Consider the following 24998-nt stretch of genomic DNA (forward strand, 5'->3'; position numbering starts at 1 on the left):
TATTACCAATGTGTCTAACGACAACTTGTAACAACTACTATTCATCAACAATGACTAAAAATGCTTACCAATTACCAGCATTGACTAATAATCACTAAAATGACTGGCAATGACTGCTACGACTATGATATGACCAACACGGCTTGCAATGACCACAATTGATTACAAATGGCCGAAGATGCTTAGTAGTGAGCAGTGGTGACTAATAATGAATGAAATTACTTGTAATGACTGGTAATGACTACGAAATTACCAATATGTCTAGCGGCAACTTGTAACGACTACAATTCATTAGAAACGACTAAAAAGGCTTAGTAATGACCAGTAATTACTAATAATGACTGAAATTACTTGTAAGAAGAGAAAGAGAAGAGGCAAAGAGAAAGAGGCGAATGATAAGAGGATGAAGAGTAGGCTTTCGCTGTTCACCTCTTATACGAGAGATCTTAAGAGACCGTGTAATTTTCTTTTTCTTCAGTGTTGTTTGCCATTGGCCGGCCTCCTTCTCTACCAGTACGCTCAACTTCACGGTTGACTACCATCTGCTCTTACAGACAGTTCTAGAGAAAGAACTTTCTGTAAATACGGGCCCAGGTTCTCTATTCCTTGCACTGTGGGTTACCTCCTTGCAAACCGATAGCAACGACCTTTTCCCATTATGTGCACGAGCAGCGCTTTCTCGTCGGGTACCTCCGCAGGTTTTTCTTTCTTTTTGCTTATCCGGAAACCAGTGGCGCATCGCCTTCTGTACGACATTCCGAAACTTGGAGAGCATCACTGAAACAGGCACGTCACTATCGCTGACGTGGGCACTTGCAGCTGCTGAACGTCACGGCAAGGATACGCGACGCAGCTGCCGTCAGTTTTGGCGCAGGTAAAGAAAGGGTAGCCGAGCTCTTTGAATGAGACACTGGCACGGTTCTGTGGGAGCACGATTATGAGAACTGATATGCTCCATGTTCGATATGTTCCATGGCCTGTTTTATGGGGCATACTTTTGAAAGTTTCCGCCTGTATATTACTGTTCAGAGCGGTGCCATCTTGAACGGTAGAATCAATGTTTGTCGGCCATTTTTGCTTTGCTTGCGCACCCGCAAGTTTTTTGCACTGTTTTTTTCACACTATGAGCGACAACGCCCTCTTTGTCTACAAGCACGAAACCTTTATGCATGGCAGGTTGGTAGAGCGTTTAAATGGAGTCATTAAATTAGGCAAACTCGAGGCAGCGGTAGAAGGTGGTGATCTCTTGGAGAAACTTCATTTCACGTGGTAGACTTGGGCTGATAATGACGACAGGCGTTTCCTTTTTTCAAAGCGTGTGGTCTTAATTACGAACGCAGGGAAGCGGTTTGTTGGTGGCCGTGCTCGGGTACTGCCTTCGAGAACGACTTGAAGTGCTTGGCAGCGTGGTAAGACAGGACTGGGAACTGGAAGGGCGACGAGAATACCTGGTGGGACTGGCCGCCACAACCGTAGTGCTGGGTTTCATGTGCACCTTGGCCGGCGTTCTTGGTATCCTGAATTTGCTGCTGGATTTGAGTGCCCACATAACGGTAAGTGTTCCTCACAAAGGCACCCCCGCCCCCGTCATAGTTTCGTTTAGTTAACACTGCGCCGCGGTTTCGTGCTAGCTCCGTTCGACCGACGTACCAACATTCGCTGTGCGTGGATTTTTCTTTGGACCTCTCTTCCTTCCCGTAACAATATTTTTACGTATAGTTATGTTGTTTACTTGAACAACGTTCCTTACAGCGAATGAGTTATCAAGGTTAAATTCTAGCTAGCAATTTTTTTTTTAAAGTCACACATAAATAATGTTAGCACTCAATCTGTTTGTGTCCCTGAATATGTCTCAGAGTATCTTGGCGAAGCGCGTACTTAAACAGCGCCGTTGCCACTCCCCGCTTCACTGTCTTTGTACGTGAAGATGAAAAAGGTAGAACACCCTTCTGAGAACGGGGTACATGAGCTCAGCATACATGATCACTAGCTAGGTGGTCTCAAATCGAGAAACCTTATTTCTTTATTTTTCGGGAGCTCTCTCGTGAAGACAATGTCAATCATAACCGATGCGAGGCAATCTATCTCCTGGTCATTGCAGCCTGTTTTGTCGAAAATCAGAAGGAAACAGTAAACGAAACGGGAGATTCTAACGGCGCTCGTGTCTCGCAAGACTCCCAAAAGTTTTTTGTCCCTTCGAGCCAACAGCAGGTCTCCCAAAACCGGCACCAAGCATAAGCATCACCTTATACAGACACCATCTGTCTGATTGAACAGCTCACCCTGGAATTCCAGAAATGCAGACCTCAAGCAGAACGTCAGGATGTCGATGAAACCTCCGATGCTGGTTCCACAAAAGTTCTGGAAGCGAGTAGGCCCAAACGAGTCAAAGGCGTCCGTGACAGCCTCACAAACCGATGCCACAGGGAGCGAATAATGTAGGTCCTTTACGTCTACAGAAAATATGTTTAAGAGGGCACCCGTCTTGGAAATTTCCTCTGGACTGCGGACAATGAAAGGGTCATCGATAGGAAGCACATACAATGATTCTTGAAATCGGCCCATTGGGAGTTGCCAAGTGTCCTTTTCTGATACAATAACCCGGAATGGGCGCGTGTCCTTTAGGGTCTGTGCCTGTCTGAAATTTGAGATTGGTATCAAATCGAGAAACCTTATTTCGTTATTTTTCGGGAGCTCTCTCGTGAGGACAATGTCAATCATAACAGATGCGAGGCGATCTATCTCCTGGTCATCTCAGCCTGTTTTGTCGAAAATCACAAGGAAAGCGATTGTCTCAGCCAAGCTGAGACAATCGGCGCTCTTCAGTGCGTTCGCCAGCCTTGTCAAGCCCTGGCTTTCGCAGATCCAATGAGCGCCTCTGAGAGCATTCATGGTTGCTCAGAGCCGGCCAAGGAAGCAATCAGGCTTTGCACGTGTCGACATGCAGCGGGTGCAAAACAGAGTTTGCACACCGCACTATATGAACGCGATAGCGTGAAGGGCCCCGCGTCGCAGGAAATCCGGCGTCCTGCGTCGGCAGCCGGCGTCCAGCGTCGGACATCGTTCCGGCAAGATATTTTCGAACCCACCTATGTGGCGCAAGGTACTTACTGAACTAATTGTATTTCTCAAGCTAAAACACGTAGAAAAATCGTAAAGTACGACTTACACACAACTTACAGACAAGATAGCGTCCGATAGTAATTTGAACATACCAGAAAACATAATTCTGTTACAAAAAAACACTTTCCAGCGTTTCTAACATTCATAGACCGGCCACGGCGTCCGCCATTTGCGCGCGCCGGCGCAAGAATATCTTGAAGTCCACGAAGCGGCGCGCCCGTTTCCTTGAAACACTTCCGGGTGGCGCTCACTTCAGCCGCATTGCGGCCCACGCAAGAGGCCGCGTTTCTATCAGAAAGCCCGCCTTCGTGCAAAGCATTCGCCGCGAGCAATTCCCGGTAAGCATTACGCTGCCGTTGCCGGGAAGCGCGAGAAGCACTCATGGATCTTTGAATGCTGTCGCGTTCCACTCTTAAGGGCGAAGCTTAAGCGTCTTCCAAATGTTTGAAGGCATACGTGAATCACCTCGTCCGCGAAATATTTGAGGCCACGGAAGAGACAAATGAGACAGCATCCAAACAATAGATCTGACAGATAAGATACCTTGCATAACAGATGGACTTATTCCCCGACTAACTACGTATGCATTCGCGTCAGTATATATACATGATCTGCGTATTTTCAAATAAAGTTGATAGGCTGTGCTTTTGTGTTTCCTTGTCCCGTCCTCGCGCAGTTCACCCAAAAGTTAATATGCACCAACAAGCTCAGCTAAAGATCTTTCTTCGCTTTACCTACGTCGTGGAAGCTGAACACTGCCAGATTCTAGGTATCTTATTGTGCTTAGTAGTAGATAACTACAGCCTTGGAAAGACCGGACAGACTCGATCTAACTAGAAAGCGCTTGCGATGTGCTAAGCTGATAAAACTAGGAATTTTCCGTGCAAATGGCGCAATGGTCGCCTCACCTTGGCCACTGCGGACGCCAAGAACAGGAAGCCTATCGTTGGAAGCAGTTTGCCGGTCACAATGACGGCGTTTCTCAGGTCTTCCTATCGAGTGCAAAAAAAAATTAGTAATTAAGACTTCGTGCAGCATTAGTAGAATGTAGTCATTACTATCAAGTCTAGCGAATGTGAGATGAATGAAAAAATTCCGTTTTCTTTGGATACTTTATATTTCCGCAACGCAGAAATCTTTGGTGCGAAGCCGGTACTATTGCAATAAATGCCAAAGGGGTGGAAAGCAGAATAATAAAGCTTTCTGAAATGCGCGAAAGTACACTTGAGTTTGAGAGTTCAACGAAGTCACACTGAAAGCGTTAAGACTTGGTATTGTAGGCGCAGAATCTTAAGCATTGTACAGCTCATCTTGAGACAAAAATAGAGGCCAGATGCGACAGCGTTGTCTGAACTAGTACAGCACGCTTGAATATGAAAAGTATCTCATGATCACTTCGTGTGTACCGGACGTATCCCTCAGAAGAGATAAAAAAACAGTGCTTCGAATCGTGGCGGAAACATGCTAGGCTGCTTACCTCGCAGTCGGCTCTTTTGGGCGGAATGTCGGAGCGGACCTGAAAAGTGAGACAAAGTAAAATCATTCCGAGCAACACTTCACTGCATTCTTGCGAGGGATGTTTTCGTTTTGGGCGAAAAATAAAAAGTTACCTTCCTCGGATTCATGTATATCGTCGTGGCTGTCAGGCATTCATCTTGTACAAAACTAAACCAGAAATGATCTTCTAGAACCTTTTCCTCTAACCTAAAGCAAGGCGCACGCGGCAGTGCGAGACAATGTTTTTTTGAGTTGAGAAAATTGACACTAATTTGTACGACACTGTTGTGTCATCATCGACGAAGAACCAACGTGTAGTACAATGCAAGTCTACGAGATAACTGATAAAGCTGAAATCCAGGATGAAAATTGAACACATCCGGCCACTAGATAGTCCCAAACTATCATGTCGAATTTTTTTAAGGTAAATCATTTTTACGTGTACACAGGCGGTTCTAACTTGGACAATCTGAACGAAAGTAATTTGTCCGCTTACATGTTTATACTATTATATCTATGTGCTCGTGCCACTTGATGAAACAGTAGGTTATGGAGGTTCGTAAGGAAGCCGTTGGCGATAATAACGGCCCATACAAGGCTGTTATGCTTATGTCTGTGCAGGCTATAGAATGAGGGGTTCAAGAGCAAATTGTGGATATAACTGCTTCACGCGGCATCTTTTCACACCACTTTACAATCAATGCAGAAGCAAAGAGTGGATATAGAGCTCAAAAAAAGGTTTTTGCTCGCACTTTTCTTTGAGGGTGTCAAAAAGTGACACTAAGAACAATGCTGACAGATTTCAAAATTAGTTCTTTACAAGTATATATATATGTATAGCCCAAAGTTCGACGAAAACCCGCCAGGCGAGTGTGGTGAATTGATGCATGCGAACTGGCACTGGCCTAAGGTTCAAAAGGAAATGAAAATATCTAAACATAAATAAACATAATCTCCCCGAGATATACATGCTTACTCTGTGCCATCTATCACATAAATAAGCGGCCACCCTTGCGCTCATCATCATTGTGAACAAGGCACCTGTAGCGGTCTCAAAACACCATTATATGTTTTATTTTCTATTCAACCTTGCGAATTCCGGTTTAATTGAGAAAATATATCCCTCTAAAAAGAGTCCGGATTTCTTGATGAAAAGATCGGCTAAAAGAAGCCTCAGTAACCGTAACACACGAAGGAGAAGATGGTAGTAGTGGTGATGTCTACCAGGTGCTTAGAAAAGGCGGCAACCTCAATTTCTGTAGCTTAATGAAACAGTTTCGAGCGAAGTAGAAATATTTGACTCTGCCCTCGTATTTTTATCAATCGATAACCGCTGCCTATAATTGTGAATATTTTCCCCAGTGATGAGAAGAGATATATGCGAATTTATGGGATCGACTTCGGGAGTTGCATAGAACGATTTCCGAAGAACCTTTCGTTCCGATTCCCCGGGCTCAAATATACGTATGGGTAGCGCAGAAAAGTATTGCTTTTTTTACAAACGCTCAACGAAATTTGAATGAAATTTGTTACATAAGATGCTGTATTCAAGTGTTCAAAGAAACAATTATTTCGCCTAGGTTTAGAACATTTTATTCCTGAAACTGAGCGAAATTGTGAAGTCCTGAAAATTTTAAAGAAGGACCATGATGTCATAATACTGACTAAGCACAAACATGATGTTGACCCCAGTGGTTTCATTAAGGCGCACATACACCAAATGTATGGATATTATTGCGTTTCCCGGCAAAGCTTTCTAACCAAAGAACACGCTATCATGGGAAATTAACGCTCTGAAACGAAGAATAAAGAAAAAAAGCTGACGAACAGTCTCAACAATTGTCTAAGCGTAGAGTATCCTCCATATATGTGAGAAAAGTTTTCAAGCAGAAACGTTAAGCTGTTGGCTTACAACAATGAAAAGATATATTGCACTGATCGAAAGACTGAAAATTTGCCATGACGTGAGTTCGCAAATTTCTCGCGGCCGTCCACGAAGCACCTAAACTCTTATCTACACGCATTCCAGTTCTGAAGTGCAGTTTATCACTCCACGTGTCCTTTTCGTATGCTCAGTATATTGCAAAAGGTGTACGTCCCCCGGCAAGCGCAAACAAATAAAAAGCTACTAATTAACACAAGTCTGAAATTTGCGTACAGCTTTTAAAATACGTAAAATTTGAAAATTGAGTTTTAAAGGTCGCTGAATATTTTTTTTTTCGAATTATATCTTGATATTTGCGGTAGTCCTGAAGCGTAACTCTTTTTTTGAATATATCATGAAAGCCAAAAGCTCAATTAGGACAAACTCAGTAATCTCCTGCAAAGCGCCTGAATTCTCTACGATTTCATAATGCTGCCCAAGCATGACCTTTGGCCGTGTCAATTATCGCCATCAACATTTAGCGCGCTAGCTACAGCGGTCCTTTAAGTGAATTTTCTTCGCCGATCTGAGGGGACAGTCTGCGTCACGTCAGGTTGCAATGCGAGCTTGACTGTCGTAAAACGCTTCGCGTTGTCTTGGAAATTAAATTGGCTGTGCAGGGTTTTGTGCTAACCGCCGGCTCGCACCACCTACTACGTCGACAAATAGTAACGTCGCGAAATGATAGTTGTGAATGCATCTGAAGTGCTGTGTAGCCTTGACGTACCCATGTCCTTAGCATGAAGCTTGCCAAAGCAACTCCGACTTCAGCCAGTGTTAGGACTGCGAAGATGATGTCCAACTGCAGGAAGAGATATCACGGGGAAGGGTCAATGATGAAAAAAAAAGGCATGCTTGAAATCGCTAACTGCGTGACCTGCTTGGGCAAACCAAGTGTCTAGAGGCTTCCGTAGGCTTTTCTAGAGAAATACAAAGTATAATAATAATCATCCTCATTACCATAGCCTATTTATGCCTACTGCTAGGATGAAGGCGTCTGCCAGTGATCTCCAATTTCCGCTGCCTGGCGCCATCTGACCTGTGAATGCTTGCAAATTTTCCAATTTAATCGTATCACCCAATTTTCTGACCGTCCTCGACTGCGCTCCTGTCGGCGCCCATTCTGTAACAAGTAGACCGCCGGTTGTCGACCGTACGCGTTAGACTACCGAACTGCTCCTTTTTCTTTCTCTTATAGTCAACTGGAATTTCGGCTGCTCCCGTTTGCCCTCTAGCCCACACCACTGTCTCGCTGTCTCTTAGCGTTATGCCTGGCATTTTTCGATTCATTGGTCATTGAGCAGTCCCTAACTTCTCAGGCTTCTTTGTTACTTCCGGTAGAATCGAACGTTTGGACACTTCTTTTTTCGAGAATTGCGGTGAACTCCCGTTCATGACTTAGAAATGCCCGCCGTACGCGCTCCAACCTATATTTAAATTTTCATTAAATTTTCTTCTAATGAGTATGGTACACTGCGAGTAATTGGCCTAGGTAAACGTATTCTTGCGTGTACTCTAGAGGCTGACTGCCAATCACGAATTATTGCTCTCGAAAATAAACGTATTCCAACTCAATTTCGAAGGTTTCTCAAACCATTCTGGCCGAGAGTAGATTTCCGGTAAGAAAATTGAGATACCATTCAGAGCCACAGATCGGGAATCAATCTCGTTGCCGAATTACCAACACGGCCGCAATCAAACTTATTAAAATCTACTGCACTGGTGAGCCGAATTTATTCGCGTTGTTAAAGTGTTGTCGCTTCATGCCCCACGGCTAAACTTCTGGAAGAGGATGGGCAAGGTTGCTTCCCAATTGAAAAAGTTACGACACTTCACTAGCGCTCGATCCTCGAGCTGTATAGTTTGGTTCTGATGTAATAGAAGCGTCTGCTAGAATCCCCTGAGTGAAGACGTCATTGCAAGCAAGAGCTCATTGCAAGACTCGCAAGGGCGCGTTACTGAAGCGGAGTGACTAGTTCTGTTGAGCAAAACGTGAACAAGGTGAATGCAGGAGCCAACGTTTCGACGAGTGGACTTGTCTTCTTCAAGGCGTCTTCTTCAAGACAAGTCCACTTGTCGAAACGTTGGCTCCTGCATTCACCTTGTTCACGTTTTGCTCGTCGTCTTGAATTTGAGCATGTGTTGGCGGGCTAGTTGGTTAAGCATGATTACAATGACGGCGCCGAATAAAACAACACACGAAGAAGGGGGACACGAGACAGCACGTAGGCGCCTACGTGCTGTCTCGTGTCCCCCTTCTTCGTGTGTTGTTTTATACGGCGCCGTCTTTGTAGTCTTGAATTTACATCTCCTGCATTCCCCGTCTTTTCTCTAGTTCTGTTGAGGGGCGACGTAGCCCTCTCCACACGGACGTCTTCGGACGGCACCTGAAGTGAATGAGCGTCGGGCGAGGACAACCCAGCACGAGTGCACAGTAATTATACCATCGAAATTGCAGTTTGGTTTCGTCAATTTCGCTTGTGGCAGCTTTAAGCTAACCCGCTGTATCGCCGCATTAAATCGAGTTTAAGAAACGTGCTGCCGTGTTCTCAGTAAACGCGCACAAAAGTCTACGATGGTTAGCACAGTGAACTGCCTGCACTAGACTTGAGAAAAGAAAACGGGAAAAATGCGCGGTGGTCCTTCTTTCCTAACTCGACGCTGAAGCAAATTTTCCGCATAACGGCGAGCTTTAAAAAAAATCTTGCAATTTCGTTAGTGTTTACTTTTCCTAAAGTGCTTGCACCTAGCTTAACGGGGCCATTCTTGCAATGTAAATTTGCGTTTTTTTTCGACGGGGTATCAGTGCGTCAAGTAGTCTGCTAAATATTTGCAAGGGTTTCCTTGATAATTCTACTCAAAATGCCTAGTTAAACCGATATCTTCTTTGAGAAATAAAATCGTACATTTATTCATTTATTTATCATTTATCTCGTACGATATTTACTAGAGGGAGCGCTGGTGTCTACGGGAGCTGTAATGGGGGCGGTTCAGCCACCATCCGAGTTATGAAAAATACATGGATTGGCCTAGACCTAGTCCTTTTGGCTTCAAACGGTTTCATATGGCTTTTTAGGCTCGTCATTTTCAACAAAGTACTGCTTAATAAACAATTAAAGTAACAGTAATAAAATTACTTAATGGCAGGATTCGAAAACGGGACCTCTAGTACATAAGCCCGATATTGAAACCATTACGCCACGAACGCATGAATCGACTGGGGATATGAAACGCCCTTACGAATTTATCGCGCGCAAGCCACTGACTTGAGACGCTTGGCGCGTTTCAATTTGTCCAGCTCGACAAGCTGAATCGTCGCAATTAGTGGCGCTTGTGCGTGTTCGTAGCTTCTGCTCTTCGAAGAGTATAGATTTCTCTGAAATTTACGACAATGAAGCATAAGCAGCTTCACAAAGCCGCAAGAACATCTGAATCCGCAAGCGTGAAGATCCGACAAGTTGATGTACGTTTCTTATAGAGGAAGGAAAAATGTAGGAGGGAGCGTTATGTGACGCAGCCAGCGCGTTTGGCAAGCGAACACTCTGAAGCCACAGTGGTGGCCCAACACGTGGACTCTTGCATCGGAATGACGGAGCAAGAATCGAGATTTGCTGAAATGTTTGGCTCCCAGTATAGCTGTGCCACTAGTTTTTATTCGGTGCGCGTTTGTGCGGCTGTCCTGCCGTGACTCTACCTGCAGAGAGGGAACACTCACACCGACAGCGCACTTTGAAGCGCGATCACGTGTTTAGCCGACAGGTTTGCGTCATTCGCGTTGCCGTATGCTTCCTCCTGTCTTTTTTCCTTCCTTGACACCTAGTAAAAAAAGGTGAACAATAATTGGTTTACAGATGGGAATACTCTATGCAGCAGTATCTCGAAGTGATTTAAGCCATGTGTGACTACAGAACTATAGTTTCTTCGTCGCGACGTACGAGAGTGAAATAGGCCGGAAACACATCTTAATGTCGTTACGGCTGACTAGTTATTAGGCGACAACACTGCATTTTGGGACTTCGTAAAAAACAGATGCGAGAAAGAAATTCTGGTCGCGGAAAAAATTGTGCTACCGGTATTAAGTCTCTACTGAAAAAAAAAATCTTATCAAACAGCTGCAGTTTTTCAACGACAGAGAGAGAGAGAGAGAGAGAGAGAGAGAGAGAGAGAGAGAGATCGAATCGAAGAAAAGGTATGCACAAAAATTAGGAATAGTAAATCCAGCTTTAGCTTTATAAGACACTATTACTCCATATGGCTGTACTTTTCAGAACAGAATCATTAGTGTTCTCCGCCAGTAGTAAATAAAGCTGCTGCGTTAATCTAGAGTCTGGATGGTGATGGTAAACTGGCATGGCCAATCTTCATTCTGCTATAGAATATGAACAGTAGACTGTTTTTGAACCTTCTGAGTTTCTATAGATTCCACGCTGTTTAAGTACGCGCTTCGCCAAGATACTCTGAGACATATTCAGGGACACAAACACATTGAGTGCTAACATTATTTATGTGTGACTTTAAAAAAAGTGCTAGCTAGAATTTAAGCTTGGTAACTCATTCGCTGTAAGGAACGTTGTCCAAGTAAACAACATAACTATACGTAAAAATATTGTTACGGGAAGGAAGAGAGGTCCAAAGAAAAATCCACGCACAGCGAATGTTGGTACGTCGGTCAAACGGAGCTAGCACGAAACCGCGGCGCAGTGTTAACTAAACGAAACTACGACGGGGGCGGGGGTGCCTTTGTGGGGAACACTTACCGTTATGTGGGCACTCAAATCCAGCAGCAAATTCAGGATACCAAGAACGCCGGCCAAGGTGCACGTGAAACCCAGCACTACGGTTGTGGCGGCCAGTCCCACCAGGTATTCTCGTCGCCCTTCCAGTTCCCAGTCCTGTCTTACCACGATGCCAAGCTCTTCAAGTCGTTCTCGAAGGCAGTACCCGAGCACGGCCACCAACAAACCGCTTCCCTGCGTTCGTAATGAAGACCACACGCTTTGAAAAAAGGAAACGCCTGTCATCATTATCAGCCCAAGTCTACCACGTGAAATGAAGTTTCTCCAAGAGATCACCACCTTCTGCCGCTGCCTCGAGTTTGCCTAATTTAATGACTCCATTTAAACGCCCTACCAACCTGCCATGCATAAAGGTTTCGTGCTTGTAGACAAAGAGGGCGTTGTCACTCATATTGTGAAAAAACAGTGCAGAAAACTTGAGGGTGCGCAAGCAAAGCAAAAATGGCCGACAAACATTGATTCTACCATTCAAGATGGCACCGCTCTGAACAGTAATGTACAGGCGGAAACTTTCAAAAGTATGCCCCATATAACAGGCCTTTTCTTCGAACATGGAGCATATCAGTTCTCATAATTGTGCTCCCACAGAACCGTGCCAGTGTCTCATTCAAAGAGCTCGGCTACCCTTTCTTTACCTGCGCCAAAACTGACGGCAGCTGCGTCGCGTATCCTTGCCGTGACGTTCCACAGCTGCAAGTGCCCACGTCAGCGATAGTGACGTGCCTGTTTCAGTGATGCTCTCCAAGTTTCGGAATGTCGTACAGAAGGCGATGCGCCACTGGTTTCCGGATAAGCAAAAAGAAAGAAAAACCTGCGGAGGTACCCGACGAGAAAGCGCTGCTCGTGCACATAATGGGAAAAGGTCGTTGCTTTCGGTTTGCAAGGAGGTACACCACGGCGGTAGGAATAGAGAACCTGGGCCCGTATTTACAAAAAGTTCTTTCTCTAGAAGTGTCTGTAAGAGCAGATGGTAGTCAACCGTGAAGTTGAGCGTACTGGTAGAGAAGGAGGCCGGCCAATGGCAAACAACACTGAAGAAAAAGAAAATTACACGGTCTCTTAAGATCTCTCGTACAAGAGGTGAACAGCGAAAGCCTACTCTTCATCCTCTTATCATTCGCCTCTTTCTCTTTGCCTCTTCTCTTTCTCTTCTTACAAGTAATTTCAGTCATTATTAGTAATTACTGGTCATTACTAAGCCTTTTTAGTCGTTTCTAATGAATTGTAGTCGTTACAAGTTGTCGCTAGACATATTGGTAATTTCGTAGTCATTACCAGTCATTACAAGTAATTTCATTCATTATTAGTCGCCACTGCTCACTACTAAGCATCTTCGGCCATTTGTAATCAATTGTGGTCATTACAAGCCGTGTTGGTCATATCATAGTCGTAGCAGTCATTGCCAGTCATTGTAGTGATTGTTAGTCAAGGCTGGTAATTGGTAAGCATTTTTAGTCATTGTTAATGAATAGTAGTCGTTCCAAGTTGTCGTTAGACACATTCGTAATATCGTAGTCATTACTAGTCATTACAAGTTATTTCATTCATTATTAGTCACTACTGCTCACTACTAAGTCTCTTCGGTCATTTGTAATCAATTGTGGTTATTACAAGCCGTCGTTAGGCATGTTGGTCATATCCTACTCATTAGTAGTCATTAGAAGTCATTCCAGTGATTATTAGTCATTACTGGTAATTAGTAAACATTTTAGTCGTTGCTAATGAATAATAGTCGTTACAAGTTGTCGTTAGATATACTGGTAATTTCATAGTTATTACTAGTAATTACAAGTCATTTAGTCATTATTAGTCATTACTGCTCAGAGCAAGCATTTTAGTCCTTTGTAATCAATTGTGGTCATTGCAAGCCATCGTTAGACTTATTGGTAATTTTGCAGTCATTAGTAGTCATTGCAAGTCATTAGCAGCCATTATTAGTCATTATTAGTAATTAACCTCTGCCAATCTCTATTATAACGTTATCATTCCCTTTAACGGTCACTATCAATCATTTTTCATTCTTTAATCTGTCTTCACATGGCGTAATGACGCTTTGGCGGACACTCCGGCGGTCAGGTCTGATGACACAAACTTCACCATGAGCCTACAAAGGCTTTCGCCTTAAAACACAATCGAGACAATATGGAGAGTGAGCGCGTCCCGCCCTTTTGTAACTTTTGTAAAGGCTATTGTCACTTGTGTTGTTCCTGAGGGCTTAATCGGAAGTCTTCCGGGAAGCCTGTTTGTATGCAGAAAAAGGGCCTTTTCAGCATGTTCAGCATGCTTCGAAAGCTCGAATCAACATATCTTTTACATGGTGGCATAGAGAATCAGGTAACTTTAGAGGGAAAAAGAAATTGAGATGTCATTTTTATGCGACATACAATTGCTAAAAAAAATGCGCGTTTAACGCCCTCTTTCCCGTCGCCAAAGTTGCACGAATTTTGTGCTGCCGGTCATCTTCGTAGCAGTGCTATTTTAGCGGTCCTTACGTGTCACGTCAGGTTCAAGCATGTTCCCGGCGTCAATCTCATAAGACGACATGTGGGCAGGGGCTACCATCGCTTTTTTAAGCAGCCGTAGTGCGTATGGGCACAAACTATGCCTCTGCTAGGCGGCTAAGAGCGTACTTACTGCCTAGAGCCATATAGCATTTAATAAATACCGAGTCTGCGCGTTCTGTAGGCGCGTCCGTACTGCGCATTGAGTTGACGTGTGGTAAAGAAAGTTCTCTGGGCACAAACTTCGAGGCAATCCTTACTTGAACTGCAACGTTGTAGGCAACCAGTACAGTTCGGTGGTGTTCATATTTGTGTCTGTTCGCGCGTTTGGTTTCATAATTGAAAGTGCTAAAGCTTGCTCAGCAGCGCACAGAAAGGGCAGTTCAGCACGTGGTAAACGTCTGAATGCCAGTGCTGTCGTTGACGGGAGTGCGCCGAATTATTATAGGCCTTCCCTTTCTATATACCGACAATCGCCTGCAGTGGCACTGCAGGTGCTGATATACTGGCGAAGACCGGTGGTTGTAGCGGCAACGCTTAGGAGCTGGCATTTCGCGGCAACGAAAGCGATCGCCTGCTTCCTTTCTGCGACAGATTTCGCGCAAGGAACCGGCTTGAAACACACTCACCAGGGACGCGGTGTGCGCGAACAGCTTGAGACAATGTCCTCTCTTCTTTACACATTGGGTCAACATTTTTTCGAGGGACGGCATGAGTCTCGGCGCCTGGGCGAGCTGATCGAACCTACGACGGGCTATTTCTTCTGGACCGCACAAAGCAGGACCGCGGATTCGTTGTATCCGAAGGCGCACTGGGATGATTTGCTGCAATAGGTTTGCGCTCTACGGCCTCCTTTCCCATGAAGCCCTTGCTATGTTTTCAGTTACCTTCTAATCTCACTTGGTCCCAGCGGCCATGTAGATAAGCCTGCGACTACGAATTGAGCTGTATCGCATCCAGTCTTCAAGCGATGATTATCGAAGCGCGAAAAAAGCGAAAAAAATATATAATGAACCAAATGGCAAAGCGCGAACACGCATGCCGCTAAAATATTTTTTATTCTGCCTCCATAAACGTATAATCGTTGTCTGCTGTAGGAATAAAATGGAGTTGGAAAGTTTTCTTAACTGGAAGTTTGCAGTTTACAGACGGCGAGAAAACGTATCGATTGTAGAGCGTACCTCTGTTTTATCTAGATTCACTTTAACGTTCTTTTTTTGCCTAACGAAAAGCCTGTTTGTGCACCATTTGTTTAACAATACCATCTAAGGCATTCATACATGTGCAGAGAAGGAATGCAGCAGACCAATAAAGCAGTAAATATAACCTGTCCGTTGTGCCCTCCCCTTCCACTTGACCTGGATACGCTCCTGCCCTGGGGGTCAAAATTAATCCAGTCATCAACATTGCGTGTCTCATAATCAAACCTTCGTTTTGGTACTTAACATCCCAGGATTTAATTTCAATAATATATCGCGTTGGAGTGTGTGGCATGTCAACAGAAAAAAATATTCACCGACGATTACGATATTCCCTAATGCGAGACTTGTGCGCAACTGTATACGTGTTTTCATTTCGCAACATGTTGGCTGGCGCGGACAATGTCTCGTACGGCACATAGCAAACGGAGCGAAGACTGCCGAGATGACTGCCTCGCTAGCCGGGAGATCGCGAGACGCAGTTCATGGGTGACGCGTGGGCGTGATTTACAGCCGCCGCTGCAGACAGACATCCACTCATGCAGCGCTTTGTTTACATATATGGTATATGGTCGACCCGCTCGCCGCATGCCATCGGTAAGCAGACTACGGCACGCTACTCTGGCGCCATCTGGTAGCGGCCGTCGCCGCTGAGCCCGTCTTGCGCGGCACTACGCTTTCCACCTCACACTTTGAACATACTCTCCTCCTCTGCTTTCCTCCTCGCGCTCTCTTTGCTATCGCCGTATTTCAGCCCACGCTGCGCTTCGCGTTCGCTCTTTGATCCTTCGTTGCGCTCGTTCATTCGATCACGCCGAAGGAGGCCTTGTCACGCCGACGCTCAACGCAGGAACGGGCGCTTATAGGAGCTGCGCTCTAAAGAAGCTAAAGACATACAATAACAACACAAAGAACGTTAGGAAGGAAAAGAGCTCCGCAATAAATGACTTTCTTAGTTCACTAAGTGAAAATATTGTTAATGTGAACATGAACTTCGCCAATTACTACATGATCAGCAATATTAAGGCATCTGACTTCCTAGTTTCTGTGACAGTTTTGTACCCGCGACAAGAATGGTTATGCATCCTTATTCAAGAGCTGAGTGGATTTGACCGCGAATCTTGATGCTAAACCTATGTTCCTAATTGTGCTGACATAGTAATGCCGGTCCTATTTTGCCAGAGCTCCCAACAGCTACAGACAGAATAAATTGAAGCGCTACGCTCAGAAGCCACACGTAAATCATGACACATACACTTGGAATGAACCGGAATGAACGGGAGGTATTTTGACATCGCTTCTGAACAGTGTTTCAAAACGCTAGCGATGTTTTACTGTGTGGTTTCGTGACTTTGCATTTATAAATATTTTAAAGACGCTTTCTCATATGATTAATAGAAGATACTGAAAATGCATGGGCCTCCGGCAACACTTGTCGGGTTGCCTGTTTTTCCGACGACGCATTCGGGATGCGCATGTATGCTGAGAGGGTCATTTAAAGCCTCCAAAATGCAATAATCGCCTTCATCGTCCAGCGATTTCCAACAAGTGGACCACACTGCGCTGCCACGAGTGAACAAAGCCATCTCGCACGCACACACATAAAAATCTGCAAGCTTTTTGTTTCTCCCTTCTGTTCGTACGGACCAATAGACTTAAGAGGCATGCTGCTTTGAAAAGAAAACCTGCGCCCAGCATCCTTTCGCAGCAACTTGCGCGCTGTGCCGAGCTATGAGCCGTGGAAAGTTGGTCACTCGCTCTTCAGTTTTCGTGGCAAATATCTAAAACTGTTGTCGGTTGTGGCCTCTTGGTACGCAGTAGCAGGTTCGCGCGTGGAGCGTGCGATCTGAAACCGTGCAAGGTGGAATGCGCGTGCATGCGCCGGCAGGACAAGGCGGAGACGGCCAGGCCGGTTATGCAAGGGTCCCGAGGCGGGGCATGGTCTCTGAGGAAAGGAAGAAGACGGTGGCGATGGGCTGCAGCCGTCACCTTCCTGAGCAGGCCCACAGTTGCCTGCGTGTGCCTCGCGTTCTGCCCGAGCTAACGGTAGCTGGGCTGATTCCATGTGTTGTTTTTTTCCGTTTCCCCAAAAGGTATCATGTGCCCCTGGATTTGACCGGGTTGACGTTCGGCCTGGTTGCCGTGACGCAGTAGCAGGCACAAAGCGCTTTTTCATTCCCGTCTCTTCGATTGCTTTATATCTGTTACTGTACCACAGGATGGGTCGTAAATCTCCGTCTATCTCGTTCCGCACTCTTTGTGGCGGGAAATATCTGATCGACGAAATTTAGTTCCAACAAACGAGCTGTCAGGCCTATCTTGGGAAAGGTACATTTCCCAAGATAGGTGTGGTTCGAGAATGCATGCGCAAACTGTTCCCCTCCCTCGCTTCCGCCACAATCGCACTCGCGCACGCACGCACCCACACAAACACACACGCGCACACACGCGCACACACGCACACGCACACACACGCACGCACGCACACACACACACACACACACACACACACACACACACACACACACACACACACACACACACACACACACACACACACACACACACACGCACACACACACACACACGCACGCGCACGCACACACACACACACGCGCGCGCGCGCACACGCGCACACACTGCAGGACATTGTTACAGCGATACACTTTGCAATTATGTAAAATTTTTGGTGGCTATGTCGCAAGGGAAGTGGTAATATTCTGATCACCCGCCATGGTTGCTCAGTGGCTAAGTGTTGGGCTGCTGAGCACGAGGTCGCGGGATCGAATCCTGGCCACGGCGGCCGGATTTCGCTGGGGGCAAAATGCAAAACGCCCGTGTACTTAGATTTAGGTGCACGTTAAAGAACCCCAGATGGTCAACAATTTCCGGAGTTCCCCACTACGGCTTCCCTCATAATCAGAAAGTTGTTTTGGCACTGAAAACGCCATAATTTTTTAACTATGATTCTCCTGTGCCATGCATACGTCTGAGAGCTGATGGGCAGAAAATTGGGCAATGGGACCCTTATGTGCGTAGAAAAAAAAAACTGAATTAAAACGGTTCAAACCACATTATTTCTGTACATTTTACAGCGGAGCTATCTATGGCTACCCTCCGCAAAAATCATGGCGGCGAACAAAAAACGCCTTGCGACGAAGCCAACTTCTACGCGAATGCTCTGTAGCTCAATTCAACGCGAGCGTCATGTAGAAATGTGCACGATGAACGCGGAACATCTCAACTACTCTCATGCAACACATGCGAAGCGCACAAGCAACAGGGAGCAAAAACTGCAAGTACCGCTTCGTTGATCAATTTCACCCTTTACTGCATAATTTATTGTTTCCTTATAATATTATTCATGGAGTTGCAGGGGAGCATAGCACGTGTACTCCCATGGAAACTAATTTCTGTGGTTTGAATTTGCACAAAAAAGGGTATGTTGCATATTTGCAACAGTGTGCAAATGAAGAAGTTGAAAGTGAAATATAGACTTGGTGTGATTCATACTCAGATGTTTATTTACACGTGACAATCATTGGTGCACTTATGTTTTAGTGTGGAACAAACAGAAGCAATAGTACTTGCTTGTGCAGCACAGGTCGCTCCCACACTTCCTGCTGTGCGTCATGCAGATTCCCGTGCAGCCAAGAAACAATGCGGTGTTTTCGCGTTATCGTCGAAATTTAGAACATAGAAGCACAGAAGTGGGGCTGTGCTCGTGACGACGCGATACGGCAGCGTGCGGATGCACCGCATCCTTTCGAAAAAAAAGTAAATAAAGGAAATTCGACCAAAAAACATCTTCCACACATATTGAATCGAAACGGACTTACACTCGTGGTTGTCGTCACTTCCGGAAAGGTCGCTGCTTTCACTACCAGAATTAATTTCTCGGCTATAAAAGCGTTTAAGAGCCATTTCACTTTTCAGAAGAAAATAAACCACGTACACTTTGTTGCATTTGCGCAACATAGCAACGTTCCGTCGCCAGGGACTAACTATTCCGAGATAACAATGTTTTCTTTTTCTAATGTACAGAGTCAGGAGGATGTGGACCTTAGCGTAAGAAGCTTTCTTGCGCTTTGTCTTGTGGAGAAAAACATTCACAATTGGCAAAACTTACCTGCATCGCTTCTCGCGGCCGTGCGCAGCCTCCGCCACGTTTGTTTTGGTAGAAGATGCGAAGGATGAGCACAGATGGCAGCACACGGCGGCGCGTTCTTTAAACGAATGCTGCGGAAATGCAACGACGTGTACGGGCAGCTCTAAGCGAACTTTGCTTCTGCTTTTAACGCCGTTCATCGGTATGTTGCGTAAATGCAACAAGGTGCAGTAAAGGGCTAAGCCCGCTGCGCCGAAGAACCGGAACTCCAAGGCCGGACCACGACACGAATCAATACCAAGGTAACGCCAAGACTAGACGAGTGAGCAAGGAACGCAGTACGCCGCCCGTGCCCGCTCCAGCTCAACGCGTAAGGTCGCGGTCTCCTTCCCGAGAAAGAAGTAATAGCAAGGGACGGGAAGGCACAAGCAAGTCCGAGAAATAGAAGATAGAAAAAGCCCGAGTGCTAACTGAGGATTTATTGCACGTCATTTGAAATATATATCACACCATAACAGCAAACGAAAGGAGAGAAAGAGAGAGAGAGAAATGAATGTTTATTTCTGGGCTAGCGACAGAGACAAAGGGATCTCTCTTCGTCCCCAAGTGGCCGGCTTCCTCATTTTAGGAATCCGCTAGCACTTTCTGCTACCTCGCGGTCCACCAACTCTCGCTGGTTATCCAACCGAAAAATAGAAGAATGTGGAAAGCCATGCTGTCCTGCCTCCCTCATCCCGCCCCCCCCCCCTCCCAAGGAAAAGGAAAAAAAAAAGATGAAAAGAAGAGACGATAAAGAGCGTCACACGACCAGATCAACCGGGCAATACATAAAAAAAAAAGAACTCATTTTGCCAACAATGCCACCGACGGGGCGCTATGTCTCGTCATTTTTGTCGTCGTCTGTGTGTGGTTTGCGTTGAACTATACAAGAAACAGTAGGTGTAGTAGGAGGCGTTTGTCGTTTTAGAAAGTTGGTCCGCTCAACAGGTCAGTGGGGCAGCAACCCAAGCAACATGAGTTGAAAGAGTGACCAGAGTGGCCTAGTAGCAGTGCACCGGAAAATTTTGCAAAGTATTAAGATGGCGACATGACGTCTGCGGGAAAGAACGGGGTTGGCGGGAAGCAGACGTGGTGGATGAGATCGGTTTCTTCTTTAAAGGGACATTAGCCTCAGCCGATCGACGTAAGCGTCGTCGCTGTGGTATACATGAGTGACATGACCCTGTGTCGTGGAGGTGCCGAAAAAGATATGTTGACGCTTGGTACCCTGGTACGTGTCGGTGCAGTTTAAAAAAAATATAAGAATGAGAAAAGGAAAACAAGAAAAAAAGCGCGAGAGGGCAGGCGTACTTGGGAGAAGGGCTCCTATGGTTGATCTATGAGTAGACGCGTGGAAGCAAAATATGTAATTGAATATTAGTGGAGGAGCAGGGAATAGCTGAAGAAGGAGGAATAAATGTGCTTAAAAATTGAGGTTAGCTGGTGGCATAATGTATTTTTGTGCCTTATTCAATGATATGAAAATTTCTAAATTTAAGTTACAACTGTTAGCGATTGTAAGTTAACACGTGCCAAATTAGTTCCCGTTGAGTTAGGCACTTAAACTTGTGCAAGAGGTATGTATGATTCCGTAGTAGAAGGAGAAAAACAGGTGGGTTTCCGGTGGCCCAGGTAGTTGAACCGAATACCTCCCGCATATGAGGCGGTTGTTCGGCCACTTGGTCGGTGTACCGTGTAAGGGCCTCACCTCCAACTTGGCAGCCCAAAATTTGGAGGAAAAACATTTCAACTGAGAAGCTTCTCAATCACTCTGTGCAGCGATGACGCGCGCGCACATCGGTGAATTTTATCAAGCTGTGTACTTCCGCGTGCAGCTACTAGATGGCGGGAGCTGCACCTTGACCTCTGATCTAATGGTACATCCGAAGTGTGCACAACTAGCCGGCTGCGCCGGCATAGTTTTGACCAAGAAGTTCGGTACCGCGTAAAGGCCACACCTCGTTAAATTTGTGAAAAGTGCGGCTCTTACACGAGTCTATACAGTACATGTCATGCATGGGATTCAAGTTGAAACGCATTTCTGAATAGGGGGAGGGAGGGTTCATTTTTGATACAGATATTTGATGACTGGCAGGATCAATTAGGACCGGCGATATTAGAAGCACTCATTTGTGTTTCGGAAAAGGTTTCATTGCAATAGCAATACTACGAACACTTGATCCGCGTTTTCGCCGTTGACTTTGTCGTGATGTTATGGTATCGACGTGTAGCGACGCAGTCAGCACATGGAGTGTAAGGTTTCCAGAAAAGCTCAGTGAGCTTGGCTAAGAGGCCGAAGCGACGAATCTAGGTGGACGTACCGTCGCGCTGCGCTCGATCACCTCGGCTGGAGAAGTGTTTTAAAGGACTGACAACTGGCCAGAACGTGTTGTGAGACGTTGGTGGAAATGAAATGACCATGATTTGTAGTGATAGAATTCAGCGCGCTTTTCGTGATTTTAGTAGGGTTTATACTCTTCAGTTCGCAAAGAGAGATAGATAGAGAGAAAGGCAAAGGAAAGACAGGGAGGTTAACCGGAGATTATCTTCGGTTGGCTACCCTGTACTTGGGGAGGGGCAAATGGATGCGATAGGTGAGAGAGGGAAACGGATAAAAAATAAAAATAAATGAAAAAAAACCCATAAACAAACACACACACGTACACACGATACACACGAACTGGTTCTGCGGGCACTGTCACGCAGCCTGCAAAGGCGTTCCTAGTGTTACGCAGTGTCACCGTACAATCCTACGTCACACAGTGTGCAGCCCCGATTTGTGAGAAAATCCAGTGTCTTTTAAGTACCGCAGCAGCGCCTTCATAGCGGATCGCGCTGATGTTGGCGTAGGCCAGTTTCCAAGGATGTTGTTTTCTGTCATTGGGAGCTTGTCCAGTTTGTCTAGGGTGGCTGAGAGGACTGCTCTTTGCGGGTTGAAACGAAGGCACTCAAAAAGAAGGTGCGCGATTGTTTCATTGCACCCGAAGAAGTCACAAAGTGGGCTGTTGGCCATACCGATAACAAAGGAGGTCGGACGGAATTAGGGTCCAGGGAATGAAGGCGTGCACTTGTGAACTCGGATGAAATCCACTGAGCTAATGTCAGGTCGCGCGCAAGTTCGGAAAGCTTTTCTGCTGCGTCGGCTCTCGAAAGAGGAATGGTAACACAGTGGACGCCATCATGGGCAGATCGGGCAGCTGCGCTTGCTCGATCATTCCCTGTATGTCACAGGGACTAGGCAACCACTGATATATTATAACGTGCCCTTCGTGAACTATGCGATGGTGGATTTCTCTGATCTCTGAAGCGAGCTGCTCACGTGATGCATGGCCCAGTGTTGAGAGTACACCCTGTAGGGCTGCCTTGGAATCACAGAAGACTGACTATGCATGGGGTGGTTCCTCCTGAATGAAATGAAGTGCCGCATGCAGGGCTACCAGTTCAGCAGCTGTCGTTGATGATACATGTGACGTTTTTTGCTGTATTTTGACGAATCTTGTTAGTATCACCACAGTGGCAGCTGAACTTGAAGATGTGACTGTGCCATCCATGTAAACGTGTACGCGGCCACTTTGCACCTCATGTAAAAGTACTAATGTGGCCTGCTTCAGGGCAAACGACGGAATGTTAGCTTTCTTCGTGATTCCTGTGCTGGCGAGGCGTATTTAAGGTTTGTGCAGGCACCATAAAGGTGAGGATGGTCCTGCTGCAGGCATGTAGTCCGAGGGCAACGAGGTACGATTGACAACAATTATACGACTGAAAGTTGTGCGTGGGCCTTTCTGCAGGTAAAACGGCAAGATGGTAAGGAGGTAGTCGGGCAACGTGTCGAATATGAGCCCTGAGAGCGTCGGTTGCCAAGTACGTCGATATTGGGGAACCTCGAGCTTTGACAATCGTTGCCGCTGTAGACGCACACCTCGGAAGACCAAGACACGTCTTTAGCGCTTGAGCTTGTAATGCCTGGAGTACACGAAGGTTTGTTTTGCAGGTGGCACCAAGCACAGGCGGGCTGTATCTTGTGAAACCGAGGAAAAAGGCGCTATAAAGCTGCAGCATTGACCGCACTGATGTGCCCCATCACTTGCCGGTGAGAAATTTGAGGAGATGTATTACAGTCACTAACCTCCTCTTTAGATATGAAACGTGCGGGCTCCATGTTATGTCGCGGTCGAAAATTACCCCTAGGAAGCGGTGTTTCCGTGCGTTCGCAATTGCTTGCCCATTGACACTTACAGAGTAACGGTTCTCCATATCTGAGGCAATCGCTGACGTGGATGCAACGATTCACGGAAACATTTCCATCTTTGAGATTGTAGAGCATCAATGCGACGTTGAATCTTCTGTTGCATCCGCTTGCCTCTCTGAGATCATAGATGGATTTAGTTCTTCTGTATCTTCTTTCAGCCCGCCCGCGAATCGCTCGTAGTCGTTGCAGTTCGGTTTCAAATCCTTCATATTTCGGGAAAGGCTGAAAACCATGCGTTGCCTCTTGCACGGCTTTTTGAATTTCGTGTTCCAGGCTTGAATGGTTCTCTTGCTGACATACTTTCTCCGTGTGCGACCGAAATGCCGGCGAGTCAATTCGCCGGAGGGTCGTGGAGGAACATTTTAATAGTTCCTGGATCTTCAGGTATGTGGCAATAAGGTCGCTTCCGTGTGATTCGATGTCGGGAAACCATTGCACGCTTTTTTTCAAGACACCGAGAAACCAAGGTTAAGTCTAAGCAGCTGCTGTATGTAAGCCCGCGTAAATACGTCGGACTACCATCATTGAGACAGTAATGGTCGTGCTGTGTGGCACATGATGCTAGTTTCCTTCCCCTGGAGTCCATCTTCAAACTCCCCCAAAGCGGATGGTGAGCATTAAAATCACGGACGAGAATTATGGGGCCAGGTGTCGCTGATAACACATCGTGCAGTCGTTTAGAGTCGAACCAACTTGAAGAAGCAATGTAAACAGTGACGGGAGTGAACGTAAGCTTCTTCGTTTTTAGAACTGTACAAGCGTACTGGCTGTCGTCATTAGGTGGGACTAGGTGCAACGCGTATGTCAGATCCCATCTAGTATATACAAGGACCTTGCTCACGTCACCACAGAAAGTCAGAAATGCGTATAATATTCTGTATGATCGGTTCGCAAATTACGAGGGTGGGAAAACGGTTTTTGAAGACAAAGTGTCTAAAACATAAAATTCTCAATTTGAAGCCGCGGGAATTCCACTGCAATAGAGATGCTTTCTTGACTTCCTTGTGGAAGGGCAGCGAGGGGCGGGCCATGGTACAACGCGAAGCATTCAAGTACTGGAGTCAGCGCGTCCAGTACTTGCAGTGCGCTACGAGCAGCCGGAATGTCCCCGTTTGTGAGTAGTAGACGCATGAAATTTGTGAGCGACTTGAGCATAGCACACACTTGTGAATCCTTGTTACACATTTACTATTCATCTCACATGAATAAATAGCATGGTCGCTTGTTTCGTTGACATCCGTGCTTTTACTGGAGATAGATGGAGCAGGAGGCGGCGATGCCTGACGAGACATAACCCTAGAACCGGAAGAGGATTTCGTAGACTTTCATTTCCGGGAGCGATGTCACCTTATCGCCGCAAAAGCATCTCTGTGTGAGGATCCGTCTCTGGCCATTTTTCTCAAGATTTTCTGCTCTTTCTTTAGGCGTGTACAGTCTTTTGAAGATGCAACATGCGAGCCTTGACAATTTGGGCCCTTGAGCTCTGTTGCACGGTAAGTGTCAGTGTCGTGTTGTTCGGAACATCGTGGGCATATAGTTGCATTTCGGAAGACAGCACTCAA

At 46.0% G+C, this 24998-nt stretch overlaps 1 protein-coding gene across 1 annotated transcript in view; it reads right to left on the reverse strand.

Annotated features, from left to right (window-relative positions):
- Window positions 1–11312, reverse strand: part of LOC142578369 (uncharacterized) — a 144602-nt gene extending 133290 nt beyond the window's left edge. The window contains exons 1-4 of the mRNA XM_075687764.1: window positions 11302–11312; window positions 7272–7346; window positions 4601–4639; window positions 4032–4115 (exon numbers count right to left, since the gene is read on the reverse strand). Coding sequence (XP_075543879.1) covers window positions 4032–4115; window positions 4601–4639; window positions 7272–7275 — 127 coding nt within the window. The 5' untranslated portion in view covers window positions 7276–7346; window positions 11302–11312. The remainder of the gene's footprint in view (window positions 1–4031; window positions 4116–4600; window positions 4640–7271; window positions 7347–11301) is intronic.
- Between the last annotated feature and the right edge of the window lie 13686 nt (window positions 11313–24998).

The sequence above is a fragment of the Dermacentor variabilis genome, chromosome 4 (assembly GCF_050947875.1).
Source record: "Dermacentor variabilis isolate Ectoservices chromosome 4, ASM5094787v1, whole genome shotgun sequence".
NCBI classification, from domain to species: domain Eukaryota; kingdom Metazoa; phylum Arthropoda; class Arachnida; order Ixodida; family Ixodidae; genus Dermacentor; species Dermacentor variabilis.